Raw genomic sequence first — 20,062 nt, forward strand, 5'->3', positions numbered from 1 at the left:
TTACCAGACTGTATCCTGAGCTGAAATGCTCCTGCACTACTTCTTATGACAATGAGCCTCAGCCAACTACAGCTAATAACTAAAGAGACAAGATGGGCGAGGTGATCTCTTTTAGTGGATTGATTTCTGGTGGTGACAGAGACAAGCTTTTGAGCCACACAGAGCTCTTCTTCAGGTCTAGGAAAGAAACTCCCAGCTTCCCTGCAAAAAGCAAGGTGGACCAGACCCGCCTTGTTCTGCTAAAAGCCAGTGACTTACACAGCTACAACTGTGTCATACAACAATAGTCAACAACATCCTTTCCAGAACCTGCATACTAGAGACTTGTTTTTTTTTCCCTTTAGTAAACTGAAGCACAGCTATACATCTTGCACCGAGAAGCTAGACTTCTCCTCATGGACCTCAGAAAGTCTTCTACTTATATCAGAAAATACCCCATCTTTTGGGCAAACAGTTGCTAATGGTTCTATTACAGACCTTTCTGCCACGAACAAATGGATTGCTGCCATATATGTAATAATCTAAAGGAAATTCATATTGGAGAAAAGATTAGCATATTTTTCTTTACTAAGAAAGCAAATGGCAAAGCTACCCAAACAATAGACTAATTAACGCAGAAAGGGATATTTTTTTAAAGCATAATCTTAGATGTCAGCTTCCTGTTGAGAAAGAACTATTAAAGCAAATACACATATCAGGGGCAATGGCTCTATACAATGGTACCATCAGTATGTCTGAAATATCAAACAGATATAAAGAGATACTGAGAAAACTAGCACCAGGGCATTAACTATGTGAGAACAAATATGGCACACACACTAATTTCTGTAGCATCAACATTATGGATTTTCTTTTGTTTCAGAGCTTAATTCCTTCTGTATTCAGCCCCTTTGCTGCTTCTACTCAGTACCATTCATTTTCCATTTGCAAATGATTTTTTTTTTCTTTGAATGGCACGCCTGGCTGCAGGGCAGAGTAAATCCAAACCTTTTCAAGTGCAGCCAAAAATTTGCCATGCATTAGGAGACTGCAGTATATTTACAATACAAAATAAAATATTGCTAAGAGTGCTCAATGGTAATGGTGATGGCATGAATAAATGCCGATTTTTTTTTGACAGGATAATTTTCAAAGGAGCAATTTTGCAAAGACTCAGGAAGAAAACAATTTTGTTTCATTTCCATAACAGAATCCAGACCTCCAGATTCAACCTCACGAGCTATAATTATGTAGAACAACTACCAATGGAAGGTTTCAAACAATGCTTTTTACTGCAGTTTCTCTTTTCCATCTCTTCTTCCAGATTTTCTGTATGGTTACTCATGGCGAAATCTTTATAGCAATAATATTGGCTTGAAAGAACTCTAGACTTAGATTTTCATCTCACTGAATCCATTAACATTATAGGAGCAGGAAACATTCCTTTCACACATAATTTTGACTGCTGAAAACTTATGATCAGCTGTTACATGATATATATTTTAGTCACCTCTTCCATAATTCAGAAATTATCATTCTACACCCCAATACTGAAGGATGCCGGATGCTGAAAACTACAATCCTCATCTGCAGTGCAATTTGCAAGACATTTCACTCCAGAACAGTCGCAGAGCTCAGAACTAAATCCACCAAATTACTGTTTACACCAACACCCCAGATATTGTCCTTCAATCACCACAGGTTTAATAAAACATTTTCCACCTGTAGATTGTGTGGGCAATGCTGAAGCATAAACAAGAGAGATGAAGACACCTACACAGTTTGTATGACACAAAGTACATCTTGCTTTCTCTGTATCTGCAGCACGTTGTTGATGGACATTTTAAAAATGTAGTCAAAGCCATTAAACATCACTGCTTGGGAAATGAGGTTTCTCTGCCTAAGAGCCAGAGGCAAAGCATGCATAATAGATTTCCATGTTCCAAATAGTTAAAGCTCTCACACTGCTTTTGAAGCAGTGCATGTGAGGTTGTCGCTGCAATCCCACATCACTGAAGGACACTGTTTACGGATAACATCTGGCAACAATTACCCGCTCAGGAGAAAGCAAGGCAACAATTTGTGTTACCATTGGGACACAGAGAACAAACAGGGCATTATTTACTCATTAAAGACAATACTTACTCCAACACCACCACAAGGGAGCCTGACAAACATTGATGTTACAGAACCTGTGGAAAAAAAAATAAGAGCAGTAAATTATTAAAACGGCAGAGCTCACAAGTTTTGGAGATGATTTTTATGGTAATGCTGAAACCTCTTCTAGCACAGTAACATGCTTTGGTTTTATGGCTGTGTACGGAAAGGGATGCACTGATAATATTTCAACATGTGCATATGCAATGGTATAAACTATATACTCACATACAGTAAAAGCCCAGTTATCTGGCATTCAGATAACTAGTGCATTTAATTAACCAGCATGCCCTGATGGGGCTGTTGGCCATCAGACAGATGACCTGCCTGGGGCCAGCTGGCATGAGGCTGGCTGCTCACTGCTCAGCCAGGGGTGAGAGAGAGCAGGGCCAGTTGCTGTCCCCAGCTCTACTAACTGTAACATTATCCAGCATCTCCAGGGAACTGGAGATGCCGGATAATAAAGATTTTACTGTACTTGTATGGTTCCGAGCTTGCAACCAATTACAGTGAATTTAAATAATGACTTTGCCAAAGTCTTGTTCTAGAAATAAAACTGATAGCAGGAGTAGTAACTGCTAATAGTAATAACTTCTGCACGTCTGCTGAGACTAAAGCTGTAATGAGATCCTACTACTTTAAACTAAAGGAGGAAAATTAAAGCATGAAAAACTGAATTACTAGCTGGCTGCGCCTGTTAGTTCAGAACCGCACAATGTGAAAAAAACAATACTGGAAAAGATTTTTGGACTACATTAGACACTTTCATACAATGCTTTCAAAGGAGATTATGAAAAAAAAGAAAAAAATTATTAGCCTGCAGAGCACATGAATTGCTTAAGAATGAAATAGAAAAACCACCTTCAGAAGTTTTGAAAAAATAGAAAAAAGATGCTGGGAGGACAGAGAACAGATGAGAATGCCTATGTTATTTTCTCTGCCTGTACATCAACATGAATATTTTTGTGCCTAACAATACTCCATTGTGAAGGAATGTAATCTCAATAGCTATAATATGCACAGATCTTGGATAAAAAATTTTGAACAGAGAACATCTGTCATTACAATTCATGATTACCACACACACACACACACACACACACACACACACACACACACACACACACACAGAGTGTGCATATCTATATACACATGCATGTACAAACACAAGGCAGGAAAAAAATGTGTATATAACTCAATACACATACACACACTAAAAGCCTGGGCACAATCTGCCTGGCATTAGTTCTGACTACATTTAGGTACATCTCAGCCAACAGTGAAGTAAGTTTGATGGAAATATTTTCACCAGATAGGGTTCCTGTTATCCTAGTTGGTCTGTACTGAAATAATAAAATGGAGGAAGTTTCCTTTAAATGCAAACAAACTCCTCTGCAGATCAAGAAACAACAATGATAGAAAGCACCCATTGGTGACTGAGAACCATGCTGGAGTGAAATGCATCTCAGACACAGATGCATAAGTTTTCCCCTTCAGCTGAAAGTGAGGTTAATACATCTGCAAGATTCATTGTTTGATGAGATCCATATGGAAGTACTTACTATAGCCCTGCCTGAGACCTCTAGCAACATCAAACTCATAATTCACCCATTATTCAATAATAATCTGACAACATTTTATGTTTTCAGTGCATACATTTAAAGTAGTCTTATTCACCTGCATTAAGCTGCTCTACAAGTTCCAAAGGTTTAAGCTATCAGATAGAAAGGTGCCTATATTTCATCCAAAACTTTCATGAGTGGTAGACAAGTATCAGAGGGGTAGCCTTGTTAGTCTGTATCTGCAAAAACAACGAGAAGTCCTGTGGAACCTTACAGATCAACAGATTTACAGGAGCATAAGCTTTCATCAAAGTGGGTCTTTGCCCAGGAAAGCCACCAACTCAAACAGCTAACTATCCACTTCAGACACTATATAATAAAATATTTTTCTGATGTAGTAAAATGAGTCTATTTAAAGCTTACCCAGACAGACAATTCACATGTCAGTGATGGATTTAAATAGGTGCAACTGGTTCCTTCCATGTTCACAGAGGATTAAAAAGTCTTTTTTTTTTTTTGAAAGATTCAAAAGATGATACAAGTCTAAAGCAGTTTAAAAGTACAATTAATTAGTACTGGAGTTCTACAAAGTTTGAAAGAACCTGTTTACAATACTGAGGAATCTGAGATGCAAACTTCCTGGTTTCTCTGAAAGAGCTGCTACAATAAATGATATCAAGAACAAACAAAAAGTCATGCCATGTAAAATCCTTGTTTTCCTTTTCTCAGCTTTTTAAATGGCTCCTTTTGGGCTGAAATTCCCAACTCTCAGATTTATTTTAGGGCAAAGATCAGATAAAGAGCAATTGACCCATTTTACTTGAGTGAATAGTAGAATATACACCTATTAAACATTAAAATTGTCTGCATGCCAGTAATTCAAACAGAGGCTTACTCTTCAGCTACAAACTTACTGTGGGTTTAGTCCTTTGATAGAGTTTAAAAAACTTGGGTCATAAAATGAAGCAAACACAAAAGAAGAAATGAGCTTGCTTTCAGGAATATTCATCTGCTTATAACTTCTCAATCCCTCTCCCCCAAACACATCAAAGATACCTGTTCTCACTGGGGACCACAGCCATTACAAAAAGTAAACTCCAAGCATTGCTGGGTTGCTACAGACATTCTCCCCTACCTTACCCCTGCTCTAAAAGGGTGGCTATGTACATGGGTCTTCTGGATATGTCCCCACTCAGCCTAGGAAACCTGGAGTTTTCTCCTGCTTTTCTCCTCCCCACAACCCCACCCCCTGACTTGCAGGTCCTCAGTTGAATCTTTCTTTGCTGGATGATTGGCAGACGTGCTGTAAGGATGGACCCTTTTCCTTTACCTCTGTGGTTCCTGCTCCACAGAAGAATAAATGTTGGTAGCCACATGCAGGGCATGACAGAACACGACAACAGCATGAGCTGCTTACTAGGAGAAGCCAACCAGATAATGACGACATACACAGTTATGGTCAAGAATTGTCCCGTGGCTGGAAAATGAGCCACACGACCATGACAGCCCCATAACCCCGGGCTTAGCGAGCAGGGAAAATAAGCTCTCTGACAAGGTGGGAAATCTCTTGTAATCTCAGTTAAGCCTCTGAGCAACTGGTCGGTCCCAATGCAGGTCCTGGGGCAGGTATTGGTACATAACTAGAGCGCACAGAGCAGCCCCACACTGGCTCCAATACATCACCCATGACTAGTACTCTCATGCTCAACATGACCCCATCCTGCTCATCTCTTACTCTCTTTCTCCACTTGCTCAGCAGATTATTGATTTGCTTTAACAAAAGGGATGAGAGTTGTATTTTTCTTGCTGTTAGCCAGGAGATGTCCAATGGCTTAGTAGTCCAAGATGGTCCCATGGATAGAAATCCCACCTCACTGCACTCTTCAGCTTGGGGTTCTTTGAGGATTTGTTAATAATAGATTCAGCACGTCTGACTCCGAACAAAGTGATGACAACTAGCTTTGCCAAAAGAAAACAATGTCCTGCTAGAGAACAGGTATTCTGTTTGGTTGGTTTGGATGCTAAAACCTGCCGCTTCCCTCACAAGCTCAGCAAGGGACCCATACTAAGCAAGGAGTGTATAAGAAAGAGACATGGTATACTCTCCCTAAAGTAATTAAAAAAAAACCCACTCATTTATTTGTGCTATTGTGGCACCTAGCAGCCTCGGTCAAGACCAGGGGCCTTTCTGTGCTAGGCCAGTGGCACAGTGATTAACATAAGGGCAAAAGTGGCAGTTGCCCCAGGGCCCCCAAGGCTCCGTAACTCCATTTTGTTTAAACAACTTGTTTAATGGAACTAAAGAAATGTGCCATGCCATTTGTATTTTAAAATTAATTTAAGTGTAATTTTATTATACTTGATGAATAATAATAAGTATGAATAGATTTTAAAGCGTAAGGACTTTACATTAGTATTTTAATATCTTGCGGGGGGTAGTGCTCCTTGTGACTGTGTTGTTCAAGACCCCACATATTCTTAATCCAGCCCTGTTCTAGGAACTACACAAACTCTGAGTAAAAATGGTCCCAGCCTCAAAGAGATATCCTCTGTGAGGTATATTCAGACAACAGAGAAATGAAATGGAATGGAAATAAATATTGTCAAACTATCCTCCAAACGGGGTACAATTTCAGGGATGTGACACGCCCTGCTCTTAGGAGGGCTTGTTTCTGAAATGGAAAAGGAAGGAATTTGTGGAAACAACTTTTCCCTGATTTTGTTTAGTTTATACTTGTGGTCAAAAAGAGACCGTTTCTAAATCCTGCCTAATTGGTGTTTTTCTTTTAACTTATATTGTGTATTTTTTCTTTGTCTTAAAATACTTAAGTATAATTCAGAAACTTCAGAACGCTAACTGAAAACACACAGTATTATACATTTGGTTTTATAGGTCTAATTATTTTTGTGATGTAAGACACATCTCTAATTTTGCCAAACTTTTCTCCTCGTGTCATTAAGTGGAAATCCTCTGGGCACAATCAGGATTTCTATATGAAGATAAATGGTAGCATGAGACCCTCTGGGAACTTCAGGTATTAGGATTTTCAGTAATCAGTACTACTAGTGCAAGCCACTAAGCGGTGGTAAATTAATCTCTCCTTGGTCAGGTGACCAAGTCGAACGGTCTGATATTCCTGACTGCTATTTTTCTATGAATTACATTTGACAGGGGAGCAGCTACAAACAGGTTTTTTGCATTTTCAGTAGATGAAATAAGATATTTCTCCATTGTTTTTTTTGCAACGTAGAACAAATGAAACCAGAGTATCAGCAGCCTGGGCCAGCAGATGTGGACTTGTACTATGGGGCTACAAAGAACATCAGAGACATCCCTGCTCAGGCCGGATCTGGCCACTGAAAGCCAGAGAGTGGGAAGTGTCTTGGGCTCCCTCCTGAATAAATAACATCTACTCTGCTATTGTGTGGCCCTGAAGTGTGCTGGCTGAAGTCAGCCGACCCAGGCTCAGACTCACTGTCATAGTTCCCCACCCCAATGTAGATGTACCCTGGAAGAAAACGAGAAACCAAGTGTCTTATCAGCCATCCCAGTGATGTGCTCCAGAGATGACCTGTGGCATTCAGAATGGCATACACCCAATAACTGCCACGGTCAGTGTTACGGCTGAACAAAAAAGCAGTCCTGTAGCGCTTTAAAGACTAACAAAATGATTTATTCAGAATTTCCAGATCTAAAGAAGTGGGTCTGTCCCACGGAAGCTCATCATCTAATAAATTATTCTGTTAGTCTTTAAAGTGCAATAGGACTGCTTTTTTGTTTTGTGAAGATACAGACAAACACAGCTACCTCTCTGTGTCAATTCACCATGCTGTGGCTGAGTTATTTTATGAGTAGAGCACCAAAAGATAGGGAAACATGACCCCTTGCTGTACCTAGCAGTTTCTTGCTGTCCAGCTTCTGTCTGTTCAAAGGGTTTGTGCCATACAGCAGTGCATGTGCCTCCGAGTGCACCGTCTGTAGTTCTTCTAGAGTTGCTTTTCTGCCACGAATACACTGTACAGGGAAAGAAAACAAGCGATGAAATTGTAATTTACTACAATTAACAAGACTGTCTTTTATTTTTCCTTTAGCAAAAAGGATACACTGTTGGCATTTATATTGCACTAAGGGTTAGTTTTATTTAAATTACAGGTTAAAACAATTTTTGCTGACAAATACTTTATTAAAAAGTAAAAATTTGTACTTTGTTTGGAAACACTGACAAAAATAGACTTTTAGTCACAAGAGGGATTTCACATGAACCCCATTCATCAAAAGATTAGATTTATATGTAAGATAACCGCTTGGACTTTTTAAAAAATACATGCCCTGAAACCTTTGCTGAATTGCACAGCAGCTCTTCTCATATTGACGAGACATGATTTCATGGTATAACTCATTTTCAGGATTAAGATTCAGCCACATAAGTTGTTCACTGACAGAACAACTGTGTTTCAAACCTGCACAAAGAAACCCTGCTACAACGAACAACAGCAGAACAGCAAAGATGGTTGGACTTCTCTTCAGAGAAACAACTAATGGTTAATTAAAATCCTTTTGTGCGACTGGAGACCATGGGAGATCAAATTTAAGATTCCAACCTGATATAGGACAAGCCAGAAAAACAAAATACCGAAACCAAACCAAACCAAAAAACAACCAAACAAACAAGCAAAAAAAACCCCCACAATGTTTCTCCTCCATGCTCTTATTTACTAGCTGTTGTGTAATCAGTGGCCTGACACCCGACTCCTATGGGACCAGGATTTCACCCAGAAGGTTTTATAACTTAGACCATTTCCCAAAAATTTCCAAAAAATCAAACCCCAAAACAAAATCCAAACCCACAATCTGGGTAAGGCTTAATGTTTAACTCCTTTTCACTTGAGTAACTGCTACCACTGAAAATCACCTCTGTGCAGTGGGCCAGCAGAAGACCTGAGCAACAATGAAATGCTATTTTGAGATGCTGAGTGGGACAAAGTAGTACAAAGACTTTGGCCTGACCCTTGACATTAGTGTGTGCTTTCCTAATGTTATTTCCATGTTGCGTACTTTTTCTCACGGTGGGGAAAAAGCAGTAGCTTTCTGGAGTTAAAGAAGTGACAGACTTTGCCTTTTAAACAGGGGTTTCCAGCTCTCTCTAAAATATAGCAAAGGAAATGCACAGCTTGAACAAGAAGGTTATGTTTGAGGACATGGAAAAGTGAATTCTGGGCAGCCTAATGAACTTTACAAATTGCTTTGTTTATGAAACATATGACTGTAAAAACAGGGGTGTTTCTGGTGGGTGATAATTTATCCTACTTTGCTTAGGATATTTTTGGTCCCGGTACCCCTAAAATGATTTTTTTCCCAAAAGTGATATTAGACCGAACTTTGGCATCTTGCTGACAGCAAGAGTTCTACTTGGAATATACTAATATGAGAATTCTTGTATCGATGTGCACAGTCAGCAGCTTGTGGAGGTCCCAGGAGCATCAGAAACTATGGAAGACTGCCAAAGGACTGGCACATTGGAGACATTCAGGAATCCATTGTGTAAACTTTATGAAGAATGCAGCAGATTATACCTCACCTCTTATATAGACCCACTGCAGCCTAGACCAAGAAGGGACAACTTATTAAAACTTGCACATTCCAGCATTTTAGCAGTATATTATATTTCTAAAATGTACAGATTGAAAACCTCTTAAAACAGAAAGGCATTAAGTATGGCTAAAGTCAGTGCAAACTGTTGCTAGCAGTCCTGAAGCAGTATACATGGGAGCGCAAGACAAAAATTATCCCTATTGTTTTGAAAGTGCTGCCATAGTATATTTCACTTTCACATGAGGAGAGCCAGAAATGGAAGGAGGAGGTTCACGCTTTATTCAGACCCCAGAAATACTTCTGCCCTACACCAGGTGTTGAACTCTTGGCCCTCTCACCATTGGCCATAGGCTCAAAATCTTAGGTGCATACAACGTAGGATATTCCAGAGAGGAGGGCACAATGGCAGGCATGAAAGCCAAGCTAAACCAAGGGATTTTGTCTCAAGCTGTGTTGATGTGTTTATAAATGAACTGGGCACAGTAAGTAGTTTTATAAAATTCTTTAGCTTTAAACCGAGGGGGTGGGGGGACCGACAGGGAGCTGCTCCCTCTCATGATTTGGGACACCTGTCCCGTTACAAGCTGAGAGTTCTTGAACATAAATGATGACATAAAATACATAATCATGTTACAGGTGAAATAGCTGCAAAAACTCTAGCCCCAAAGAGTTTGAAAATAACCCCCAAGAAAAAGAATCCCCCCTTCTATGCCTTCGCATTCTGCTCATGATAAATCTTTCAGTTAATCCTTCATCCTTTCTCCCCTTCATGTTTCCCACTTGCCTAGATGGCATTCCTGTTCGCTAGACGGATGAACTGACTTATAATCAACTGCTGCTTTTTTTGTTTTAGACTTTCTCAAATAATATATTTTGTTACTTGTATCATCTGACTAAGCACAAATCAAGTAGAATGATAGCAGTTCTCCAAATCCTCATCTGGTAAACAGCTGCATCTCTGCTGATTTCAAAGGAGAACTCCCATTAACACCAGTGAAGAACTTGATCCTACACCTGTAACAAAGTTTGTGCCCACTGGGAGGCTAGAAACACCATTCTCTCTTCTAATTAATCTCTTAGTCTTCAGATTTTTTGTTGTTCAGATTTTTTTTCCCCCCTGTACTTCTAGTAAAATGCATTGTAGTCTTCCCAGGAAATGCCTAATTCTATATATACTTTGGGGAGGCAAGCACCCCTCAAAACTTCACTTCACAACCGCAACATCCATTTAATAAATATATAATGTGCCCAGGTGGAGCATCATATCAGGGATGAAAAGTGAAAGAGAAGTTACTCACCTGTGGTAACGATGGTTCTTCGAGATGTGTTCCTGTGGGTGCTCCACAATAGGTGTTGGGCTTGCCCGGTGCTGCAGATCAGAAATCTTCCAGCAGTTTCTCCCAGATCGCGCATGCGTCGGCGCGTGCCGCCCCCCGCGCGCCGCCCCTGGCCGCATGCGCGATCCGGTCCCCGCTAGTTCCTTGACCAACCGCCTCGGATGCTCCTGAAAAACACTAGACAGAGATCCGAAGCAGGTAGGATGGGCGGGTGGTGGAGCACCCACGGGGACACATCTCGAAGAACCACCGTTACCACAGGTGAGTAACTTCTCTTTCTTCTTCGAGTGGTCCCCGTGGGTGCTCCACAATAGGTGACTACCCAGCAGTAACCCAAGTAAGGAGGTGGGTAAATCGGTTTATGTGCAGCTTGCCCCTGAGAGGACTGCTGTCGACAGACGGGTATCCTCTTCGAATACCCAAGGCAGGGCATAATGCTCGGCGAAGGTGTCGTAGGATGACCAGGTCGCCGCTCTACAGATGTCTTAACGCGATGCCCTTGAAGAAGGCTGTTGACGTCGTCACCGCCCTGGTGGAGTGAGCCCTGGGCAGGGCCAGCAAAGGAGCATTTTGAAGCTCGTAACACATTTTTATACAGGACACAATGTGCTTTGAGATTCTCTGTGAAGAGAGACCTTCTCCTTTTGACCTGGGAGCGAGAGAGACTAGGAGCCTGTCCGTTGTCCGGAAGGACTTAGTTCTGTCTACGTAGAAGGCCAATGCCCTCCTCACATCCAGGAGATGCAGGTGTGCCTTCTTGCCGGAGCTGGGAGGCTTCGGGTAAAACGAGGGTAAGACTATTGGCTCGTTAAGATTGGACTCCGAAGAGACTTTTGGAACAAAGGCTGGGTGCAGCCTTAAGGTTACCGCCTCCTTTGAGAATACTGTGCAGTGCGGCGTTGCCATCACTGCCACGAACTTGCTCACCCTGCGGGCTGACGTAGTTGCAAGGAGGAAGGTTGTTTTTATCGTAAGGAGATGTATGGGAACTGTGGCTAATGGTTCAAAAGGTGGACCCGACAGAGTGCTGAGCACCAAGTCCAAATTCCATGATGATGGAAGCGGTTTCCGAGGGGGGTACAGGTTTACCAGCCCCTTCAAGAACCTGGTAACGATAGGATGGGCGAATACCGTGGGCCCTTCCTCTGTATGCCGAAAGGCTGATATAGCGGCGAGGTGGACCTTTAGTGAGGATAGAGAAAGCCCGCCTCTCTTGAGGTCCAATAAATATTCTAGTATTACAGGTATAGGAACGTCAAGGGGAGCTAACTGCTTGGTGGAACACCAGGCTGTGAATCGAGTCCATTTCTGCTTGTAAGTCCTCCTGGTGGAGGTCCTTCAGCTACATTCCAAGACTTGTTGTACTCCCTCCGTACACGTGCTCTTTAAGGAGCTGAGCCATGGATTAGCCATGCTTGTAGGTGCAGACCCTGAGGGTGCGGGTGGATTATGGACCCCTGAGCCTGCGTGAGTAAGTCTGGCACCACCGGTAGAGGGAGCGGTGGGCAGTCCGACATGTGCAGAAGCAAGGGAAACCATTGCTGCCGATCCCAAGCGGGACTATGAGTATCATGCGAGCTCTCTCCCTTCTGGCTTTGTGCAAGACCTTGTGGATAAGCGCTGAGGGGGAAATGCGTAAAGTAGGGAGTCCCTCCATGAAAACATGAATGCGTCCCCCAGGGACCCCCGCTCCACTCCTGCCCTGGAGCAGTACTGGGGACACTTTTTGTTGTACTGGGTGGCAAACAGATCGATCTGGGGAAACCCCCATGTACGAAAAATGCGCCGTAGCAGATCGGAGCAGATCTGCCATTCGTGCGTGATTGTGAAGCACCTGCTCAGCTGATCTGCTTTCACGGTGTGAACGCCCAGCAAGTACGAGGCTTTCAACGTTATGTTGTTGGCGATGCACCAATTCTACAATCGGACTCCTTCCGCACATAGGGCACGGGATCGTGCTCCTCCTTGTCGATTGATGTAAAACATAGTGGAGGTATTGTCAGTATTGAATCCTGACTACTTTGCCATGTAGGTAATCTCGAAAATGGTTGCAGGCGTTGAACACTGCTCTGAGCTCCAGTATGGATATGTGCAGTGTCTGTTCCGCAGGGGACCATAGCCCTTGCGTTACCTTGTTGCCGATGTGCGCTCCCCATCCTATGTGGGAGGCTTCGGTAGTAAGAAAAATAGAAATTTGTGGTTGGTGAAAAGGCACCCCCCACTAGCAGATTCTCAGGGTTTTCCCACCATGCCAGGGATCTGCGCACCTCTGTTGTGGGCGACACCACCCTGTGGACAGTGTGGGATGCCGGTTTGTAAATGCTCGCCAGCCGATGCTGCAGGCTTCACATGTGCAACCTGGCATTCTGTACCACAAAAGTCGCTGCTGCCACGTAGCCCAGCAGCTGTAAGCACGTTAAGACCGGCACTGTGGGGCTGTATGTGATGACTTGCACCAGCGAACTGATGGCGCAGAAGTGGGCGTTGGGTAGGTACACCCTTGCTGTGATAGAGTGTATGCGTGCCCCTATGAACTCTATATGTTGTGTGGGTTCGGACTTTGACTTTGCGAGGTTGATGGCTAGGCCCAGCGAAGAAAACATGTCCGCTGTGACGCGTATCATGTGTGAGACCTCTGCCTTCGAGGCCCCTTTTAGCAGGCAGTCGCCCAGATATGGGAAAAATAAACACCCCGTCTGTGCAGGTAGGCTGACACCACTGCCAGGGTTTTGGGTAAAGACTCTGGGGGGCGAGGAGAGGCCGAATGGAAGAACCCTGTGCTGGAAGCGCTCCTGGCCGACCGTGAAGCGGAGGAAGCGCCTGTGTGCCGGGTGGATTGTTATATGAAAGTAAGCATCTCGTAAGTTGAGTGCTGCAACCCAGTCTCCATCGTCTAATGCTATGAGTATCAAGGCAACTGTGATCATCCGAAAACGTTGCTTGCGCAAGTAACGGTTGAGGCCCCGAAGATCTAAGATGGGCCTCCAGTCTCCTGTTTTCTTCCCTGGTAGGAAGTAGTGTGAATAAAAACCTTCCCCTGGAATTATTCCGGCACTCCTTCCACCACCCCTATGAACATAAGGTGATTCACCTTCTGCTTGAGCCTCGCCTCATGGCAGTGTCCCTGAGGTGAGGCCTGGTGGGAGGCTTCATCGGTGGAAGCGACTGGGAGGGGATCGCCTAACCCGTGGCTCTGATCTCCAGCACCCATTTGTCTGTGGTGATCTTTTGCCATTGGGAGTGGAACGGTCTGAGGCGACAATGGAACATGAGATGAGAGTGGCATTGAGCAAGGGTATTGATAGTGCAGCCCCCGACATACCCGTCAAACTTGCTGCCTTTGGGCCTGACCCAAGGGCATACGGCTTTGTTGAGAACGTCGCCTAGGAGTTCTGTACTGTTGCTGCTGTTGATAGCGCGCTTGGCCGTAGCCCCGTTGATACTGAGCACGCTGTGGTTGTAAGCGTAGCGTCTTTGCTGAGGATAACATTTTTCTCTACTGTATGGGGGAGTATAAATGCCCAAGGTTCTAAGTGTAGCTCTCGAGTCCTTACTGGAGTGAGGGACCGAGTCGGTTGAGTCTGCAAACAGCTTTTGTGTATCAAAGAGAAGGTCCACGATCTTCGCCTGTAGGTCCCTCAGGATACCCGACGTCTGGGGCCAGGATTCTCTACGCATGACCACTGCTGTAGCCGTTGAACGTGCCGCCGTGTCTGCCACGTCCAGAACAATCTGGACTCCCGTCAGCGATGCTGCGTAGCCCTCTTGAATAATCGCCTTTAGCACCGGCTTTTTGTCTTCCGGAAGTGAATCCATGAGGGGAGTAAGCCTGGAGTAATTATCAAAATTATGGTTTGCTAGGTGTGCCCATAATTTGCCACTCTCAATAGCAGGGTAGGAGAGGAATATACCTTCCTGCCAAACAGCTCTAGCTTCTTAGCATCTTTGTCTGATCCCCCCCGATTTGTACTGAGAGCCTTTGACCTCTGCTGGGACGACTCGACCACCAAAGAATTTGGTTGTGGGTGACTGAAGAGGAACTCCATGCCCTTTGCTGGGACAAAGTATTTCTTATCCGCTCTCTTGTTCGTAGGCGGAACAGAGGCCGGAGTCTGCCATATAGTAGTGGCTGACTCCAGAATGGCTTCGTCCAGTGGAATAGCAATTTTGGATGAAGCCGGGGGTCTCACATTTTCCAGGAGTTTGTGACGTTTCTCCTGCACCTCTGCCGTTTGAATGTCTTGTGTGAAAGCCACCCATATAAACAGCTCCTGAAACTGTTTAAGGTCATCTGGGGGAAAGACATCCCCAGGGACCACGGCCTCATCTGGGGAGGATGAGGACGAACCACTAGGGTAAACCTCCCTCGAACCCTCGGGCTCCTGCAGTCGATGATACACTTGCTCGCTGGAGGATTGTGAAGGAAAGTCTCGGGGTTCTAAAATTAACTCCCCTTGAGACAACTGTGTTTCCGTCCCCGATTGAGAGTGCCCACAGGGGTACTGAGCGGCCGGGGGGGACCTGCCCCTGGGTGTAGGCCTGTGGTTTGTCTGCGTCCAGCATGATAAGGACGACCATGGCAGCATGGGCAAGGGTCCGGGGATGGAGACCTAGACCACTCACGGGGTGTGTACCCCCGATGTCTGGGAGAGCGAGACCTCCGCGACGACACAGATAGAGGTGAAACTGGCTTGTGACAGTACTCCAGGGGATCCAATCCCAGAAATGGTGAAGGTGGCCCAAGCCATGGTGACATTGGTTGGAGGAACAGAGAAGGAGGTTCCTGGATGGGCTGGTGGGGAGACAGGCCTTCGGTGCGGCGTGTGTATCACAGGGGGAGGGCTTGGTGCTAACAGCAGCGCAGCCCTGTCCGGAGACGGACTGCGGTGCCAGGCTTTTGATTTTGCCTTGCCCCTCCCCTGTGGGGCCGGCACCGCCCCCTCCCGTGCCGGGGATCTCGGCCCCGCTGTCAGCGCCGCGCTCAGCACCATCAGCTGCGGTGCCGCGTGGGTATCCTCCTCCGGTGCCTGCAGGCTCCGTGCCTGGCGCTCCTGCACCGTTGGTGCCGCGGGGGCCGGTGCCACCTGTGGCGGTGCTGCCGGGTCCGGCGCTTGCCTGGCTGATGCTCTAGGCGCCGCGCATGCCGGCTGTTGTATAACCGGAGGCTCAGCCTCTGCCACATGCGCTGCCGCTTGTCTGAGTATGCGGCTGGGGGCTGTGTGCTCCGCTCGTCCTGCTCGCTGCAAACGCCGGCAAGGATCGAGCCAGGGAGAGTTTCCTCCGTTTCTGCACCGAGGGGGTCAGAGAAAGCTGCCCTCCTCTTATGCCTTAGCACAGTGAGAACTTCTGGGTAGCCTGTGATTCCCCCAGGCATCGGATGCATTCGCTATGCCCCACGGAGGCCGGCATAGCTTCACAGCATGACTCCCGCTTTTTAAAACCTGAAGAGGCCATTGCGGTGAGTCCTTTACTGTTAATAGGGTACTTAGCACTTAATCCGTGCCCTTCCACCCCAAATAGTGATCACCGGCCTGCGGGGCAGCGGGCGGCCTAAATGGCCTTCACGTCCGCTCTTCTCTTCTCCGCTCCTCTTTTTTTTTTTTTTTTTTTTTTTTTTAAAATAACCAAAAACAACAAATCACACGTAGAAAAAAACCACTATTTAATCTGACTCTGGCCTTAGCCTGAGTGGATTCCATCTGCAGCCGATGGCGGTTGAGAAGGAACTGGTGGGGACTGGATCGCGCACGTGGCCAGGGGTGCGCAGGGGGGGCGGTGCGCGCCGGCGCATGCGCGATCCAGGAGAAACTGCTGGAAGATTTCCGATCTGTGGCGCCGGGCGAGCCCGACACCTATTGTGGAGCACCCACGGGGACCACTTGAAGAAGAAGCCACATTCTAGGATGCTTCCATCAATTCCTTCTGGACCATTCGAGTTCCCTGACATAAGAGTGAGAGATGAACGCTGACAGCAGCAAGAGTTTGCAGTGCACTCCAAGGGAAGAGTAAAGGGTTATGTGGAGACAGTGCATTGGCAGGAGAGGCAGACTCCAACAAGCCTCTGTAAGTCACTCAAATCTGAAAATTCGCCTTCCCCAGACACTTTTTATAGATACTTTTCATTTTGGTATTGCTTAAATGCAAACAAAGAGGTAGGATGTGACTTGGGCAAGGGAAGAGCTCCAGAAAGATGACTGTATCAGTACAATTAATGAGTGACCCCAATTAGAGTGGCTCAGAGGGTAGGAAAGGGGGAAGTTTAGGAGTGAAGTGAGTACATGGCAAGGAGGCAAATGAGACAGGCAAGCAGGGGGCAGCAAGTCCAGGCATCATTTTGAAGATAAGGAAGTGGGGAGAGAGAAGGTTTGGAGATCATTTGGAAAGCAGTGGAGGAGGAGGAGCAGGAAGATTATTAGAACATAGAAACTAGGGCACTCTGAGCACCCTAAGGTTTACAGGCAACAGACTGATGAAGATTATAAGAAAGGACATAGTAAAAGGAAAGACAAGATGGGATTAGCACACAGCTAATGCTTTTGGGAAAGGCAGGGTCAAGATAAGGTTGATCTACCAATGATCAGAAAATAATTACAGACCAGGGAAATGTGGGAGGAAAAAAGCCGAGTGTCGACGGTAACTCCCATATTTCCGCCCTGGGGAGCAGTGTGAAGGGCCACTTTAAAGCTAGTAACAGTTGTTTAAACTTTACAGATCAAAGTGCTTTATTGCCACATGGAGAATGTCTGCCATACGGAGACAGGAGATGAGGCAATTTATAGTGCATGGTTTCTGCATTCCTTGTAAACAATGACCTAAATAACAACAGGTTGTTTGTCTTGTGTATTTATTTTCAAATAAAGAGAAAATGATCCCAAAGTTTAGCTCGATTTGACTTTTCAGACACAAGCCAGCCTCAACTCTTCTTCTCCCAACTACTCACACTAGAAGTTTAGCTTATGACAATGCTGCCCCCAAGTGGTTAACCCTCCTTACTCCTCAGAAATTATTTCTAACTAGGCTAGCTTAATCAGAGGAAGCTGTGTACTATGCACTTTTCTCAAGATCAACCAGTATTATAGGAAGTTAATTATATCTGTGTGCCTTTGTTAGTCTCCTCCTTGTCTCTACAACACAGAGGGATCATCAAATACATAGAAGCAATACTGATTCTCTGATCTGTGGATAAAACTCCTTTTACAGGACCTCAGTCTTGGCTAAACCATCAAATTTGCCAAAATATGAAAATAAATGTGACAAGTACCAGAAATAATAAATTAAGGACAGAGTTTAAATAGAAGCCAATTTACAAAAACAATGGATATTAAAGTCAGGCAAAAGTCAATGCTAGGTAGGTTTTTCCACTTTAGTGTGTAATACCAGAAAGTTCCATGACTGACTCCTACAGCAAACACTGCACTATTGACCAGACGTACACTATAGAGTTCTATGAATTTTGTTATTGAGTCAAAGTAATGCAATGGAATTGGACAACCATATTTATGGAAGATACAAACAGAAACAGCCATGTATGACTTAAACATAAGACACATGTGGCATACCCCAGTCCACTGGCAGATCCATGAAAATCTATGCACAGGATCTAGTACAAGCTTGAGTGTATGTCGCAATGAGAGATCCATGCTGAATATTTAATATGTTGGTCTTTAAGAGTGGAATGTTAGAGGTCCCCTAAAATGCGCAGTAATTCTGCAGCAGACTCAAAAGGCCAAATCTGTTCTCAAACACACGACAAACTACATGCCCGATCCTTCCTTATTACCTCACACTTGCCACGGAGTCCAGTCTCCTGAAGCCGGGACCAGATGCTCTGGATTCTCCCTGCATGCTCTGGATGGCTGTTGGTGTTTCCACAGGTACACTGGTGTTTCAGCATCAAGGTATCATATACAAGGCCTGCAGCAGACATTAAAAAATTGCTCGTAATTTAAGATATTGTCTTGCAAGACATGAGAAAACCCTCTACAGAGGACTAGAGCAGGGGTTGCAAATTTTATGGCATTGCAATGACCTTCTGAAAACAAAAATTGCTGCATGACTTACGGGTAGGGGAAATGGGGGCTGAAACCTGAGCTCATCCAAGTCCTGCAGCCCCAGGTGGAAGGGCCAAAAGTCAAAGCTTGATGATTACCACACTGGCTAGTGAGGCCAAAACCCAATACCTTCAGGCCCAGGCAGGGGACCTGTAATCTAAGCCCTGCACCCCCCAGAACTGAAACAATCGGGTGATGGAGCTCAGACTCTGACTCAAGGCACCAGCAAGTCTAATGCGAGTGCTAGTGATCCCATTGCAAAAAGGGGCATGACCAACGCTGGGGTCCCAACCCACAGTTTGAGAACCACTGAACTAGAGCATGCTGTATTGAACGGAAATCCTATACACAACAGAACTATGCAGACACGGGTAGACGAAAGCACTAGGAAAAGAGAACGGCAGACTAGTAAATGAGGTGGATAACTTGATTATATAACTGCACTGTATGCAAACAAGGGGACTGAGGCCAGTGAGCCGAGAGGGTCCTTCCAATCCTGTGTTCTAAACTTCTAAGGCGGCATGCATGCAATCACTCCTCTCAGTTGGACAATCTCAGCATATTTGTAAAAGTAGTAAATCTTTAACACTACTGCAGGACAAAGCTGTAGGGTTTATAAGAATAGACCTACAAATGTCAGCCTAAATCTGTGCTTTCACCTGCCTGCATGTGAATGCCAATGAACATTACAAAAGGACAATGTTCCTATGACTCTCACACTTGGTACTATTACTGCTGCTACTGAAATGCTTCCAGGATTTTGGATTAAGGAACAGTGGATACATCCCTGCAAGACTCTTTGTTCTATAAAAGAGAGTTTGGGTTAAAGTCCTCTTCTAAGGTTATTTGAAAAACACAAGAATCTAGGTCTGTGGAAAGCAGTTTATTAGCACACACTTGGGGATAGTCAATGTGTTACATAGGAATGTACCAGCATTACTCCCTTTAAACACAGCCGTCAAGAAGCTGAATACCCATTCACCATGGAGTACAGTACATATTCAATCTCAGCAATGTAGCTGTCTCTGATGCATGCTACACTTCTACCGTGTGGCACTTCTGAACCAGGATTTGTGAATTCAGGTAAAATACACCACTAAGCAAAACCACAAGTTTTCCCACCATTGTGCATTCTGGGGAGTAAAGGATGACGATTTGTTTAAATGAAACAGACGCAGTGAAAAGGTAAGTTCTTGCCTTCCCTTAAGTCAGGCTAAGTTTTTGCTGGGGAGCAGCCAAAATCTTTGGAATAGTAAGTAGGGGGTCCAGAGGATGCAGACGAGATTTGCAATTAGTGTTGCTCCTTTGAAAGCCAACCAGTTATCCCAAGTGGTCTTTCCACTGTGCACTGGGGCTACTGCTGACACTTTCAGCCATAAGGGG

General features: G+C 44.7%; 1 protein-coding gene across 9 annotated transcripts in view; it reads right to left on the bottom strand.

Annotated features, from left to right (window-relative positions):
* Positions 1–20,062, bottom strand: part of HDAC4 (histone deacetylase 4) — a 325,988-nt gene that overhangs the window by 48,388 nt on the left and 257,538 nt on the right. For all 9 annotated transcript variants that reach the window (XM_075000715.1, XM_075000713.1, XM_075000714.1 and 6 more), the window contains exons 15-17: positions 18,409–18,542; positions 7,593–7,713; positions 2,125–2,171 (exon numbers count right to left, since the gene is read on the bottom strand). In XM_075000715.1, coding sequence (XP_074856816.1) covers positions 2,125–2,171; positions 7,593–7,713; positions 18,409–18,542 — 302 coding nt within the window. The remainder of the gene's footprint in view (positions 1–2,124; positions 2,172–7,592; positions 7,714–18,408; positions 18,543–20,062) is intronic.

Source organism: Carettochelys insculpta, chromosome 8 (assembly GCF_033958435.1).
Source record: "Carettochelys insculpta isolate YL-2023 chromosome 8, ASM3395843v1, whole genome shotgun sequence".
Taxonomy (NCBI): Eukaryota; Metazoa; Chordata; order Testudines; family Carettochelyidae; genus Carettochelys; species Carettochelys insculpta.